Consider the following 15,607-nt stretch of genomic DNA (forward strand, 5'->3'; position numbering starts at 1 on the left):
GACTGACACTGAACTGGACACAGAGCTCAATGTGGGACTAACTCTGAACTGGACACAATGCTCAATGTGGGACTGACACTGAACTGGGCACAGTGCTCAATGTGGGACTGACACTGAACTGGACACAGTGCTCAATATGGGACTGACACTGAACTGGACAGAGTGCTCAATGTGGGACAGTCACAGAACTGGACACACTGCTCAATGTGGGACTGCCACTGAACTGGGCACAGTGCTCAATGTGTGTCTGACACTGAACTGGACACAGTGCTCAATGTGTGTCTGACACTAAACTGGACAGAGTGCTCAATGTGGGACTGACACTGAACTGGACACAGAGCTCAAAGTGGGACTGACACTGAACTGGACACAGTGCCCAATGTGGGACTGACACTGAACTGGACACAGTGCTCAATGTGGAACTGATACTGAACTGGACACAGTGCTCAATGTGGGGTGACACTGAACAGTACACACTGCTCAAAGTGGGACTGACACTGAACTGGACACAGTGCTCAATGTGGGTCTGACACTGAACTGGACAGAGTGCTCAAGGTGGGACTGACACTGAACTGCACACAGTGCTCTATGTGGGTCTGACACTGAACTGGACACACTGCTCAATGTGGGACTGACACTGAACTGGACACAGTGCTCAATGTGGGACTGATACTGAACTGGACACAGTGCTCAATGTGGGGTGACACTGAACAGTACACACTGCTCAATGTGGGACTGACACTGACCTGGACACAGTGCTCAATGTGGGACTGACACTGAACTGGGCACATTGCTCAATGTGGGACTGACACTGAACTGGACACAGTGCTCAATATGGGACTGACACTGAACTGGACACAGTGCTCAATGTGGGACAGTCACAGAACTGGACACACTGCTCAATGTGGGACTGCCACTGAACTGGGCACAGTGCTCAATGTGTGTCTGACACTAAACAGCACAGAGTGCTCAATGTGGGACTAACTCTGAACTGGGCACAGTGCTCAATGTGGGACTGACACTGAACTGGACACAGAGCTCAAAGTGGGTCTGATACTCAACTGGACACAGTGCTCAATGTGGGTCTGACACTGAACTGGGCACAGTGCTCAATGTGGGACTGACACTGAACTGGACACAGTGCTCAATGTGGGACTGACACTGAACTGGACACAGTGCTCAATGTGCGACTGACACTGAACTGGGCACAGTGCTCAGTGTGGGACTGACACTGAACTGGACACAGTGCTCAATGTGGGGTGACACTGAACTGGACACAGTGCGCAATGTGGGACTGACACTGAACTGGACACAGAGCTCAATGTGGGACTGATACTGAACTGGACACAGTGCTCAATGTGGGGTGACACTGAACAGTACACACTGCTCAATGTGGGACTGACACTGAACTGGACACAGTGCTCAATGTGTGTCTGACACTGAACTGGACAGAGTGCTCAAGGTGGGACTGACACTGAACTGCACACAGTGCTCTATGTGGGTCTGACACTGAACTGGACACACTGCTCAATGTGGGACTGACACTGAACTGGACACAGTGCTCAATGTGGGACTGATACTGAACTGGACACAGTGCTCAATGTGGGGTGACACTGAACAGTACACACTGCTCAATGTGGGACTGACACTGACCTGGACACAGTGCTCAATGTGGGACTGACACTGAACTGGGCACATTGCTCAATGTGGGACTGACACTGAACTGGACACAGTGCTCAATATGGGACTGACACTGAACTGGACACAGTGCTCAATGTGGGACAGTCACAGAACTGGACACACTGCTCAATGTGGGACTGCCACTGAACTGGGCACAGTGCTCAATGTGTGTCTGACACTAAACAGGACAGAGTGCTCAATGTGGGACTAACTCTGAACTGGGCACAGTGCTCAATGTGGGACTGACACTGAACTGGACACAGAGCTCAAAGTGGGTCTGATACTGAACTGGACACAGTGCTCAATGTGGGTCTGACACTGAACTGGGCACAGTGCTCAATGTGGGACTGACACTGAACTGGACACAGTGCTCAATGTGGGACTGACACTGAACTGGACACACTGCTCAATGTGGGACTGTCACTGAACTGAACACAGTGCTCAATGTGGGACTGACACTGAACTGGACACAGTGCTCAATGTTGGAATGATACTGAACTGGACACAGTGCTCAATGTGGGACTGACACTGAACTGGGCACAGTGCTCAATGTGGGACTGACACTGAACTGGACACAGAGCTCAATGTGGGTCAGACACTGAACTGGACACAGTGCTCAATGTGGGACTGACACTGAACTGGGCACAGACCTCAATGTGGATCTGACACTGAACTGGACACAGTGCTCATTGTGCGACTGACACTGAACTGGGCACAGTGCGCAATGTGGGACTGACACTGAACTGGACACAGAGCTCAATGTGGGACTAACTCTGAACTGGACACAATGCTCAATGTGGGACTGACACTGAACTGGGCACAGTGCTCAATGTGGGACTGACACTGAACTGGACACAGTGCTCAATATGGGACTGACACTGAACTGGACACAGTGCTCAATGTGGGACAGTCACAGAACTGGACACACTGCTCAATGTGGGACTGCCACTGAACTGGGCACAGTGCTCAATGTGTGTCTGACACTGAACTGGACACAGTGCTCAATGTGTGTCTGACACTAAACTGGACAGAGTGCTCAATGTGGGACTGACACTGAACTGGACACAGAGCTCAAAGTGGGACTGACACTGAACTGGACACAGTGCCCAATGTGGGACTGACCCTGAACTGGACACAGTGCTCAATGTGGGACTGATACTGAACTGGACACAGTGCTCAATGTGGGGTGACACTGAACAGTACACACTGCTCAATGTGGGACTGACACTGAACTGGACACAGTGCTCAATGTGTGTCTGACACTGAACTGGACAGAGTGCTCAAGGTGGGACTGACACTGAACTGCACACAGTGCTCTATGTGGGTCTGACACTGAACTGGACACACTGCTCAATGTGGGACTGACACTGAACTGGACACAGTGCTCAATGTGGGACTGATACTGAACTGGACACAGTGCTCAATGTGGGGTGACACTGAACAGTACACACTGCTCAATGTGGGACTGACACTGACCTGGACACAGTGCTCAATGTGGGACTGACACTGAACTGGGCACATTGCTCAATGTGGGACTGACACTGAACTGGACACAGTGCTCAATATGGGACTGACACTGAACTGGACACAGTGCTCAATGTGGGACAGTCACAGAACTGGACACAGTGCTCAATGTGGGACTGCCACTGAACTGGGCACAGTGCTCAATGTGTGTCTGACACTAAACAGGACAGAGTGCTCAATGTGGGACTAACTCTGAACTGGGCACAGTGCTCAATGTGGGACTGACACTGAACTGGACACAGAGCTCAAAGTGGGTCTGATACTCAACTGGACACAGTGCTCAATGTGGGTCTGACACTGAACTGGGCACAGTGCTCAATGTGGGACTGACACTGAACTGGACACAGTGCTCAATGTGGGACTGACACTGAACTGGACACAGTGCTCAATGTGCGACTGACACTGAACTGGGCACAGTGCTCAATGTGGGACTGACACTGAACTGGACACAGTGCTCAATGTGGGGTGACACTGAACTGGACACAGTGCGCAATGTGGGAATTACACTGAACTGGACACAGAGCTCAATGTGGGACTGATACTGAACTGGACACAGTGCTCAATGTGGGGTGACACTGAACAGTACACACTGCTCAATGTGGGACTGACACTGAACTGGACACAGTGCTCAATGTGTGTCTGACACTGAACTGGACAGAGTGCTCAAGGTGGGACTGACACTGAACTGCACACAGTGCTCTATGTGGGTCTGACACTGAACTGGACACACTGCTCAATGTGGGACTGACACTGAACTGGACACAGTGCTCAATGTGGGACTGATACTGAACTGGACACAGTGCTCAATGTGGGGTGACACTGAACAGTACACACTGCTCAATGTGGGACTGACACTGACCTGGACACAGTGCTCAATGTGGGACTGACACTGAACTGGGCACATTGCTCAATGTGGGACTGACACTGAACTGGACACAGTGCTCAATATGGGACTGACACTGAACTGGACACAGTGCTCAATGTGGGACAGTCACAGAACTGGACACACTGCTCAATGTGGGACTGCCACTGAACTGGGCACAGTGCTCAATGTGTGTCTGACACTAAACAGGACAGAGTGCTCAATGTGGGACTAACTCTGAACTGGGCACAGTGCTCAATGTGGGACTGACACTGAACTGGACACAGAGCTCAAAGTGGGTCTGATACTGAACTGGACACAGTGCTCAATGTGGGTCTGACACTGAACTGGGCACAGTGCTCAATGTGGGACTGACACTGAACTGGACACAGTGCTCAATGTGGGACTGACACTGAACTGGACACACTGCTCAATGTGGGACTGTCACTGAACTGAACACAGTGCTCAATGTGGGACTGACACTGAACTGGACACAGTGCTCAATGTTGGAATGATACTGAACTGGACACAGTGCTCAATGTGGGACTGACACTGAACTGGGCACAGTGCTCAATGTGGGACTGACACTGAACTGGACACAGAGCTCAATGTGGGTCAGACACTGAACTGGACACAGTGCTCAATGTGGGACTGACACTGAACTGGGCACAGACCTCAATGTGGATCTGACACTGAACTGGACACAGTGCTCATTGTGCGACTGACACTGAACTGGGCACAGTGCGCAATGTGGGACTGACACTGAACTGGACACAGAGCTCAATGTGGGACTAACTCTGAACTGGACACAATGCTCAATGTGGGACTGACACTGAACTGGACACAGTGCTCAATATGGGACTGACACTGAACTGGACACAGTGCTCAATGTGGGACAGTCACAGAACTGGACACACTGCTCAATGTGGGACTGCCACTGAACTGGGCACAGTGCTCAATGTGTGTCTGACACTGAACTGGACACAGTGCTCAATGTGTGTCTGACACTAAACTGGACAGAGTGCTCAATGTGGGACTGACACTGAACTGGACACAGAGCTCAAAGTGGGACTGACACTGAACTGGACACAGTGCTCAATGTGGGACTGACACTGAACTGGACACAGTGCTCAATGTGGGACTGATACTGAACTGAGCACAGTGCTCAATGTGGGACGGACACTGAACTGGGCACAGTGCTCAATGTGGGACTGACACTGAACTGGACACAGTGCTCAATGTGGGACTGACACTGAACTGGACACAGTGCTCTATGTGGGACTGACACTGAACTGGACACAGTGCTCAATGTGGGTCTGACACTGAACTGGGCACAGTGCTCAATGTGGGACTGACACTGAACTGGACACAGTGCTCAATGTGGGACTGACACTGAACTGGACACAGTGCTCAATGTGCGACTGACACTGAACTGGGCACAGTGCTCAATGTGGGACTGACACTGAACTGGACACAGTGCTCAATGTGGGGTGACACTGAACTGGACACAGTGCGCAATGTGGGACTGACACTGAACTGGACACAGAGCTCAATGTGGGACTGATACTGAACTGGAAACAGTGCTCAATGTGGGGTGACACTGAACAGTACACACTGCTCAATGTGGGACTGACACTGAACTGGACACAGTGCTCAATGTGTGTCTGACACTGAACTGGACAGAGTGCTCAAGGTGGGACTGACACTGAATTGCACACAGTGCTCTATGTGGGTCTGACACTGAACTGGACACACTGCTCAATGTGGGACTGACACTGAACTGGACACAGTGCTCAATGTGGGACTGATACTGAACTGGACACACTGCTCAATGTGGGACTGACACTGAACTGGACACAGTGCTCAATGTGGGGTGACACTGAACAGTACACACTGCTCAATGTGGGACTGACACTGACCTGGACACAGTGCTCAATGTGGGACTGACACTGAACTGGGCACATTGCTCAATGTGGGACTGACACTGAACTGGACACAGTGCTCAATATGGGACTGACACTGAACTGGACACAGTGCTCAATGTGGGACAGTCACAGAACTGGACACACTGCTCAATGTGGGACTGCCACTGAACTGGGCACAGTGCTCAATGTGTGTCTGACACTAAACAGGACAGAGTGCTCAATGTGGGACTAACTCTGAACTGGGCACAGTGCTCAATGTGGGACTGACACTGAACTGGACACAGAGCTCAAAGTGGGTCTGATACTGAACTGGACACACTGCTCAATGTGGGACTGTCACTGAACTGAACACAGTGCTCAATGTGGGACTGACACTGAACTGGACACAGTGCTCAATGTTGGAATGATACTGAACTGGACACAGTGCTCAATGTGGGACTGACACTGAACTGGGCACAGTGCTCAATGTGGGACTGACACTGAACTGGACACAGAGCTCAATGTGGGTCAGACACTGAACTGGACACAGTGCTCAATGTGGGACTGACACTGAACTGGGCACAGACCTCAATGTGGATCTGACACTGAATTGGACACAGTGCTCATTGTGCGACTGACACTGAACTGGGCACAGTGCGCAATGTGGGACTGACACTGAACTGGACACAGAGCTCAATGTGGGACTAACTCTGAACTGGACACAATGCTCAATGTGGGACTGACACTGAACTGGGCACAGTGCTCAATGTGGGACTGACACTGAACTGGACACAGTGCTCAATATGGGACTGACACTGAACTGGACACAGTGCTCAATGTGGGACAGTCACAGAACTGGACACACTGCTCAATGTGGGACTGCCACTGAACTGGGCACAGTGCTCAATGTGTGTCTGACACTGAACTGGACACAGTGCTCAATGTGTGTCTGACACTAAACTGGACAGAGTGCTCAATGTGGGACTGACACTGAACTGGACACAGAGCTCAAAGTGGGACTGACACTGAACTGGACACAGTGCCCAATGTGGGACTGACCCTGAACTGGACACAGTGCTCAATGTGGGACTGATACTGAACTGGACACAGTGCTCAATGTGGGGTGACACTGAACAGTACACACTGCTCAATGTGGGACTGACACTGAACTGGACACAGTGCTCAAGGTGGGACTGACACTGAACTGCACACAGTGCTCTATGTGGGTCTGACACTGAACTGGACACACTGCTCAATGTGGGACTGACACTGAACTGGACACAGTGCTCAATGTGGGACTGATACTGAATTGGACACAGTGCTCAATGTGGGGTGACACTGAACAGTACACACTGCTCAATGTGGGACTGACACTGACCTGGACACAGTGCTCAATGTGGGACTGACACTGAACTGGGCACAGTGCTCAATGTGGGACAGTCACAGAACTGGACACACTGCTCAATGTGGGACTGCCACTGAACTGGGCACAGTGCTCAATGTGTGTCTGACACTAAACAGGACAGATTGCTCAATGTGGGACTATCTCTGAACTGGGCACAGTGCTCAATGTGGGACTGACACTGAACTGGACACAGAGCTCAAAGTGGGTCTGATACTGAACTGGACACAGTGCTCAATGTGGGTCTGACACTGAACTGGGCACAGTGCTCAATGTGGGACTGACACTGAACTGGACACAGTGCTCAATGTGGGACTGACACTGAACTGGACACAGTGCTCAATGTGCGACTGACACTGAACTGGGCACAGTGCTCAATGTGGGACTGACACTGAACTGGACACAGTGCTCAATGTGGGGTGACACTGAACTGGACACAGTGCGCAATGTGGGACTGACACTGAACTGGACACAGAGCTCAATGTGGGACTGATACTGAACTGGACACAGTGCTCAATGTGGGGTGACACTGAACAGTACACACTGCTCAATGTGGGACTGACACTGAACTGGACACAGTGCTCAATGTGTGTCTGACACTGAACTGGACAGAGTGCTCAAGGTGGGACTGACACTGAACTGCACACAGTGCTCTATGTGGGTCTGACACTGAACTGGACACACTGCTCAATGTGGGACTGACACTGAACTGGACACAGTGCTCAATGTGGGACTGATACTGAACTGGACACAGTGCTCAATGTGGGGTGACACTGAACAGTACACACTGCTCAATGTGGGACTGACACTGACCTGGACACAGTGCTCAATGTGGGACTGACACTGAACTGGGCACATTGCTCAATGTGGGACTGACACTGAACTGGACACAGTGCTCAATATGGGACTGACACTGAACTGGACACAGTGCTCAATGTGGGACAGTCACAGAACTGGACACACTGCTCAATGTGGGACTGCCACTGAACTGGGCACAGTGCTCAATGTGTGTCTGACACTAAACAGGACAGAGTGCTCAATGTGGGACTAACTCTGAACTGGGCACAGTGCTCAATGTGGGACTGACACTGAACTGGACACAGAGCTCAAAGTGGGTCTGATACTGAACTGGACACAGTGCTCAATGTGGGTCTGACACTGAACTGGGCACAGTGCTCAATGTGGGATTGACACTGAACTGGACACAGAGCTCAAAGTGGGACTGACACTGAACTGGACACAGTGCCCAATGTGGGACTGACACTGAACTGGGCACAGTGCTCAAAGTGGGTCTGATACTGAACTGGACACACTGCTCAATGTGGGACTGACACTGAACTGGACACACTGCTCAATATGGGTCTGACTCTGATCTGGACACGGCGTTCAATGTGGGACTGACACTGAACTGGACACAGTGCTCAATGTGGGACTGACACTGAACTGGACACAGTGCTCAATGTTGGAATGATACTGAACTGGACACAGTGCTCAATGTGGGACTGAAACTGAACTGGGCACAGTGCTCAATGTGGGACTGACACTGAACTGGACACAGAGCTCAATGTTGGTCTGACACTGAACTGAACACAGTGCTCAATGTGGGACTGACACTGAACTGGGCACAGACCTCAATGTGGGTCTGACACTGAACTGGGCACAGTGCGCAATGTGGGACTGACACTGAACTGGACATAGAGCTCAATGTGGGACTAACTCTGAACTGGACACAATGCTCAATGTGGGACAGACACTGAGCTGGGCACAGTGCTCAATGTGGGACTGACACTGAACTGGACACAGTGCTCAATATGGGACTGACACTGAACTGGACACAGTGCTCATTGTGGGACAGTCACAGAACTGGACACAGTGCTCAAAGTGGGACTGACACTGAACTGGGCACAGTGCTCATTGTGTGTCTGACACTGAACTGGACAGAGTGCTCAATGTGGGACTGACACTGAACTGGACACAGAGCTCAAAGTGGGACTGACACTGAACTGGACACAGTGCCCAATGTGGGACTGATACTGAACTGGACAGAGTGCTCAATGTGGGACTGACACTGAACTGGACACAGTGCTCTATGTGGTTCTGACACTGAACTGGACACACTGCTCAATGTGGGACTGACACTGAACTGGACACAGTGCTCAATGTGGGACTGATACTGAACTGGCCACAGTGCTCAATGTGGGGTGACACTGAACAGTACACACTGCTCAATGTGGGACTGACACTGACCTGGACACAGTGCTCAATGTGGGACTGACACTGAACTGAACAGAGTCCTCAATGTGGGACTGATAATGAACTGGGCACAGTGCTCAATGTGGGACTGACACTGAACTGGACACAGAGCTCAAAGTGGGTCTAATACTGAACTGGACACAGTGCTCAATGTGGGTCTGACACTGAACTGGGCACACTGCTCAATGTGGGTCTGACACTGAACTGGACACAGTGCTCAATGTGGGACTGATACTGAACTGGACACAGTGCTCAATGTGGGTCTGACACTGAACTGGGCACACTGCTCAATGTGGGACTGACACTGAACTGGACACAGTGCTCAATGTGGGACAGACACTGAACTGGGCACACTGCTCAATGTGGGACTGACACTGAACTGGGCACAGTGCTCAACGTGGGACTGACACTGAACTGGACACAGTGCTCAATGTGGGACTGATACTGAACTGGACACAGTGCTCAACGTGGGACTGACACTGAACTGGACACAGAGATCAATGTGGGACTGACACTGAACTGGACACAGTGCTCAATGTGGGACTGACACTGAACTGGACATAGTGCTCAATGTGGGTCTGACACTGAACAGGACACAGTGCTCAATGTGGGACTGACAGTGAACTGGGCACAGTGCTCACTGTGGGACTGACACTGAACTGGGCACACTGCTCAACGTGGGACTGACACTGAACTGGACACACTGCTCAATGTGGGACTGACACTGAACTGGACACAGACCTCAATGTGGGTCTGACACTGAACTGGACACAGTGCTCATTGTGCGACTGACACTGAACTGGGCACAGTGCGCAATGTGGGACTAACTCTGAACTGGACACAGTGCTCAATGTGGGGTGACACAGAACTGGACACAGTGCACAATGTGGGACTGATACTGAACTGGACACACTGCTCAACGTGTGACTGCCACTGAACTGGACACAGAGCTCAATGTGGGACTGACACTGAACTGGACACAGTGCTCAATGTGGGACTGACACTGAACTGGGCACAGACCTCAATGTGGATCTGACACTGAACTGGACACAGTGCTCATTGTGCGACTGACACTGAACTGGGCACAGTGCGCAATGTGGGACTGACACTGAACTGGACACAGTGCTCAATGTGGGACTGACACTGAACTGGACACACTGCTCAATGTGGGACTGACACTGAACTTTTCACAGTGCTCAATGTGGGAGTGCCACTGAACTGGACACAGTGCTCAATGTGGGACTGATTCTGAATTGGGCACAGTGCTCAATGTGGGAGTGACACTGAACTGGGCACAGTGCTCAATGTGGGACTGACACTGAACTGGACACACTGCTCAATGTGGGACTGACACTGAACTTTTCACAGTGCTCAACGTGGGAGTGCCACTGAACTGGACACAGTGCTCAATGTGGGACTGATTCTGAATTGGGCACAGTGCTCAATGTGGGACTGACACTGAACTGGGCACAGTGCTCAATATGGGACTGACGCTGAACTGGACTCAGTGCTCAATGTGGGACTGATACTGAACTGGACAGAGTGCTCAGTGTGGGACTGTAACTGAACTGGACACAGTGCTCAATGTGGGACTGATACTGAACTGGTCACAGAGCCCAATGTGGGACAGAAACTGAACTGGACACAGTGCTCAATGTGGGACTGACACTGAACTGGGCACAGTGCTCAATGTGGGACTGACACTGAACTGGACACAGACCTCAATGTGGGACTGACACTGAACTGGACATAGTGCTCAATGTGGGACTGACACTGAATTGAATACAATTCTGCTTCACTTCCACTTTGAACACTGTGTCCAGTTCAGTGTGAGTCCTCATTGTGGATTCTGTCCAGTTCTGTGTCAGTTCCACACTGAGCAATGTGTCCAGTTCAGATCAGTCCCACATTGAGAAGTGTGTCCCGTTTGCTTTCCATCCCATGTTAGGCAGTGCGCAGGTTTATTTCATTAGCACATTGTTCCCAATGGCATTTCAGGCTGCATGTTGTCCTGCTGTCCAGTTGGATTGAGAAGAACCTTTCCAGATGTCCTCTGTCTTAGCGATCTGAACACTGGAAAATAATAGAGATCTGAATTGTTTAATCTGGGCGGGAAGTGATCACGTAAGCAGGGACCCTCATCGAATGATCATTGCACCGTTGATTGGAATTGAAGGAGCAAATATAGAGTACATCTTCAAATTCCATTGCTAGAGCAGCACAACAAACACAGGCTGAAACGAGTGACCAGCGCATTTTGCTTTGTGCTTGAACGTCCGGCTTTACACAGCTGGTCATTGACACCCTGATGCAGGGTGTGTTCACAAGGAACAGAGAACCATCGCCAGCACAACTCGACAGTGCTTTTGGATCAACGCATGGCCATCCCGTGGGGAGGAATCACAAAGGGCTTTTCGTGTCTATGCACGCCTTTCCATCCAAGCAGTCTGCCCTCCAATCAGTGTGAGATCTTTGCTTGACATTTGTAGGTCAGATGGAACAGATATATTTCATAACGGATTCTCAATCTTAGCGAATCCTTGTCTGAGAATATGGATTTGAAAGTGTATATTGTCCTACCTGTGTGAGCATCAGAGCCATGAAGAAGGTGAAGATCGCAATTCCATTCATAGTTTCGGATGGTCTTCATACACTTGTGGAGACCTCCACTGGCACACTAGGAATACAGTAAAAAGTGGAGAGTGAGAGTTGCCCAGTCGCTCAGTCCATGTATCAATTATCCAGCAGTGTGGCACGGACCTGCAGGAGATACAAAATACCGGCAGAGATTTCAGGTTTCAATTCCCTGCCCAAGCAGTAATCTCCATGCAGTCGTGAGACTGAAATGGGCAGTCCTCAGAAGCAAGAGCTGAAAATGCGTTGCTGGAAAAGCGCAGCAGGTCAGGCAGCATCCAAGGAGCAGGAGAATCGACATTTCGGAATTGAGCCCTTCTTCAGGAATGAGGAAAGTGTGTCCAGCAGGCTAAGATAAAAGGTAGGGAGGAGGGACTTGGTGGGGGGGTGTTGGAAATGTGATAGGTGGAAGGAGGTCAAGGTGAGGGTGATAGGCCGGAGTGGGGTGGGGGCGGAGAGGTCAGGAAGAGGATTGCAGGTTAGGAGGGCGGTGCTGAGTTCGAGGGATTTGACTGAGACAAGGTGGGGGGAGGGGAAATGAGGAAACTGGAGAAATCTGAGTTCATCCCTTGTGGTTGGAGGGTTCCTAGGCAGAAGATGAGGTGCTCTTCCTCCAACCGTCGTGTTGCTACGGTCTGGCGATGGAGGAGTCCAAGGGCCTGCATGTCCTTGGTGGAGTGGGAGGGGGAGTTGAAGTGTCGGAGGGTCAGTGCTGGAGGAGTACCGCACTGGCGGAGGGTCAGTGCTGAGGGAGTGCAGCACTGTCAGAGGGTCAGTACTGAGGGAGCGCCGCACTGTCAGAGGGTCAGTGCTAAGGGAGTGGGCACTGTCGGAGGGTCAGTGCTGAGGGAGTGCCGCACCGTCGGAGGGTCAGTGCTGAGGGAGTGCCGCACTGTCGGAGGGTCAGTGCTGAGAGAGTGTCGGACTGTCGGAGGGTCAGTACTGAGGGAGTGCCGCACTGTCGGAGGGTCAGTGCTGAGGGAGTGCCGCACTGTCGGAGGGTCAGTGCTGAGGGAGTGCAGCACTGTCGGAGGGTCAGTGCTGAGTGAGAGCCGCATTGTCAGAGGGTCAGTGCTGAGGGAGTGCCGCACTGTCAGAGGGTCAGTGCTGAGGGAGCGCCGCACTGTCGGAGGGTCAGTGCTGAGGGAGCGCCGCACTGTCAGAGGGTCAGTGCTAAGGGAGTGGGCACTGTCGGAGGGTCAGTGCTGAGGGAGTGCTGCACTGTCAGAGGGTCAGTGCTAAGGGAGTGCCACACTGTTGGAGGGTCAGTGCTGAGGGAATGCAGTACTGTCGGAGGGTCAGTATTGAGGGAGTGCCGCACTGTCAGAGGGTCAGTGCTGAGGGAGTGCCGCACTGTTGGAGGGTCAGTGCTGAGGGAATGCAGCACTGTCAGAGGGTCAGTATTGAGGGAGTGCCGCACTGTCAGAGGGTCAGTGATGAGGGAGTGCCGCACTGTCGGAGGGTCAGTGCTGAGAGAGTGCTACACTGTTGGAGGGTCAGTACTGAGGGAGTGCCGCACTGTTGGAGGGTCAGTGCTGAGGGAGTGCCGCACTGTCGGAGGGTCAGTGCTGAGAGAGTGTCGGACTGTCGGAGGGTCAGTACTGAGGGAGTGCTGAACTGTCAGAGGGTCAGTGCTGAGGGAGTGCCGCACTGTTGGAGGGTCAGTGCTGAGGGAGTGCTGCACAGTCGGAGGGTCAGTGCTGAGGGAGGGCCGCACTGTCGGAGGGTCAGTGCTGAGGGAGTGCCGCACTGTCGGAGGGTCAGTACTGAGGGAGTGCTGAACTGTCGGAGGGTCAGTGCTGAGGGAGTGCCGCACTGTCGGAGGGTCAGTGCTGAGGGAGTGCCACACTGTTGGAGGGTCAGTGCTGAGGGAGTGCCGCACTGTTGGAGGGTCAGTACTGAGGGAGTGCTGAACTGTCGGAGGGTCAGTGCTGAGGGAGTGCCGCACTGTCGGAGGGTCAGTGCTGAGGGAGTGCCGCACTGTCGGAGGGTCAGTGCTGAGGGAGTGCCGCACTGTCGGAGGGTCAGTACTGAGGGAGTGCTGAACTGTCGGAGGGTCAGTGCTGAGGGAGTGCCGCACTGTTGGAGGGTCAGTGCTGAGGGAGTGTTGGACTGTCGGAGGGTCAGTGCTGAAGAAGTGCCACACTGTCGGAGGGTCAGTGCTGAGGGAGTGTTGGACTGTCAGAGGGTCAGTGCTGAGGGAGTGCCGCACGGTCGGAGGGTCAGTACTGAAGAAGTGCCACACTGTCAGAGAGTTAATACCGAGGGTGCACTGTGCTTGAGAAGCTCCTGTCTTTGAGATGAGATGCCAAGTGAAATCCTCTTTGCCCTCTCCATTGGGTCATGAATACACCTTTGGTTACTCTATCGGAAACGAGTCGGCACGCCCTCCCCACAATCCTGGCCTATATTTATTGTTCAGTTAATATCATAAACATCAGTACAATTTGCCTCATTCCTGTGTTGTTGGCTTTCAGTGAGTGCAAACTGGCTGCTGCATTGACTTGAACAGGGATTCCTTTTCAATCAGACATCAGTGCCTGGAAAGTGCTTTTGACAATTGTCTGATTATGAAAGACAGTGCGTGAATGCAATCAGGAATCAAGTAACTTTAGGAACCTGGAATCAGATTGGGCAGAGGGTGATGAGGGAATAGGGGCCTGGGAGTAGGGGTCAGAGAGTGACTGTAAAGTATCCTTTTCAAACCTCCCGACCTGCTTTATTTCTGTCTCATCTGAAGAAGACAAACTGGACTCAAAACATTCTCTCTGTTTTTTTCCTTCACAAATTTCGCCAGATCAACTGAGCTTCTCCAGCAATTTCTGCTTTTCTTTGTCCCAGTTCTCTCGGTCATGTTTCCGTTGCAGTTTTGGCTGCGCCCTTGGCTTCCGTTTATACATCCCTCCAAACTCTGCCTTCGTTCAGTCTGGCTCACGTGTCGTTCAGTCTGGCTCACGTGTCGTGCTATTTTGACTGAACTGAGTCAAGCCCCTGGAAATGGAAGTGGCAACTTTCTGACGGAGGAACCAGCCTGCTGAAAGCTCGGACTGACAGAGACCCAGTCTGGAGATGGTTGGTTCAGTTATTTACAGAACAGAGAAGCCTTGCCCAGAGTCATTTACTGAACGCTTTGAAAGTGAAACGGCTATCTGAGAGGATGAGAAAAAAAGATTTACCTCCTTGCAACCAGTTCTGACATGGTTTCAGCTCACGTGGGCACACTGAATCGACAGAGTTGCATTAAGATGGGGCAGATTCATTGAGTGTTGCCAGTACAGGGAGAGACAGCAGAGAGTTACTGTGAGAAATGAGAGTGGCTGTCATCATCGGTGACACACACAAGGGGGG

General features: G+C 51.7%; 1 protein-coding gene across 4 annotated transcripts in view; it reads right to left on the reverse strand.

Moving 5' to 3' along the window:
* LOC132805765 (calcitonin gene-related peptide type 1 receptor-like) overlaps nucleotides 1-15,607 on the reverse strand; it is a 161,659-nt gene that overhangs the window by 134,083 nt on the left and 11,969 nt on the right. For all 4 annotated transcript variants that reach the window (XM_060821003.1, XM_060821000.1, XM_060821002.1 and 1 more), the window contains one exon: nucleotides 12,206-12,302. In XM_060821003.1, the coding sequence (XP_060676986.1) occupies nucleotides 12,206-12,275 (70 nt within the window). In that variant the 5' untranslated portion in view covers nucleotides 12,276-12,302. The remainder of the gene's footprint in view (nucleotides 1-12,205; nucleotides 12,303-15,607) is intronic.

Source organism: Hemiscyllium ocellatum, chromosome X (genome assembly GCF_020745735.1).
Source record: "Hemiscyllium ocellatum isolate sHemOce1 chromosome X, sHemOce1.pat.X.cur, whole genome shotgun sequence".
NCBI classification, from domain to species: domain Eukaryota; kingdom Metazoa; phylum Chordata; class Chondrichthyes; order Orectolobiformes; family Hemiscylliidae; genus Hemiscyllium; species Hemiscyllium ocellatum.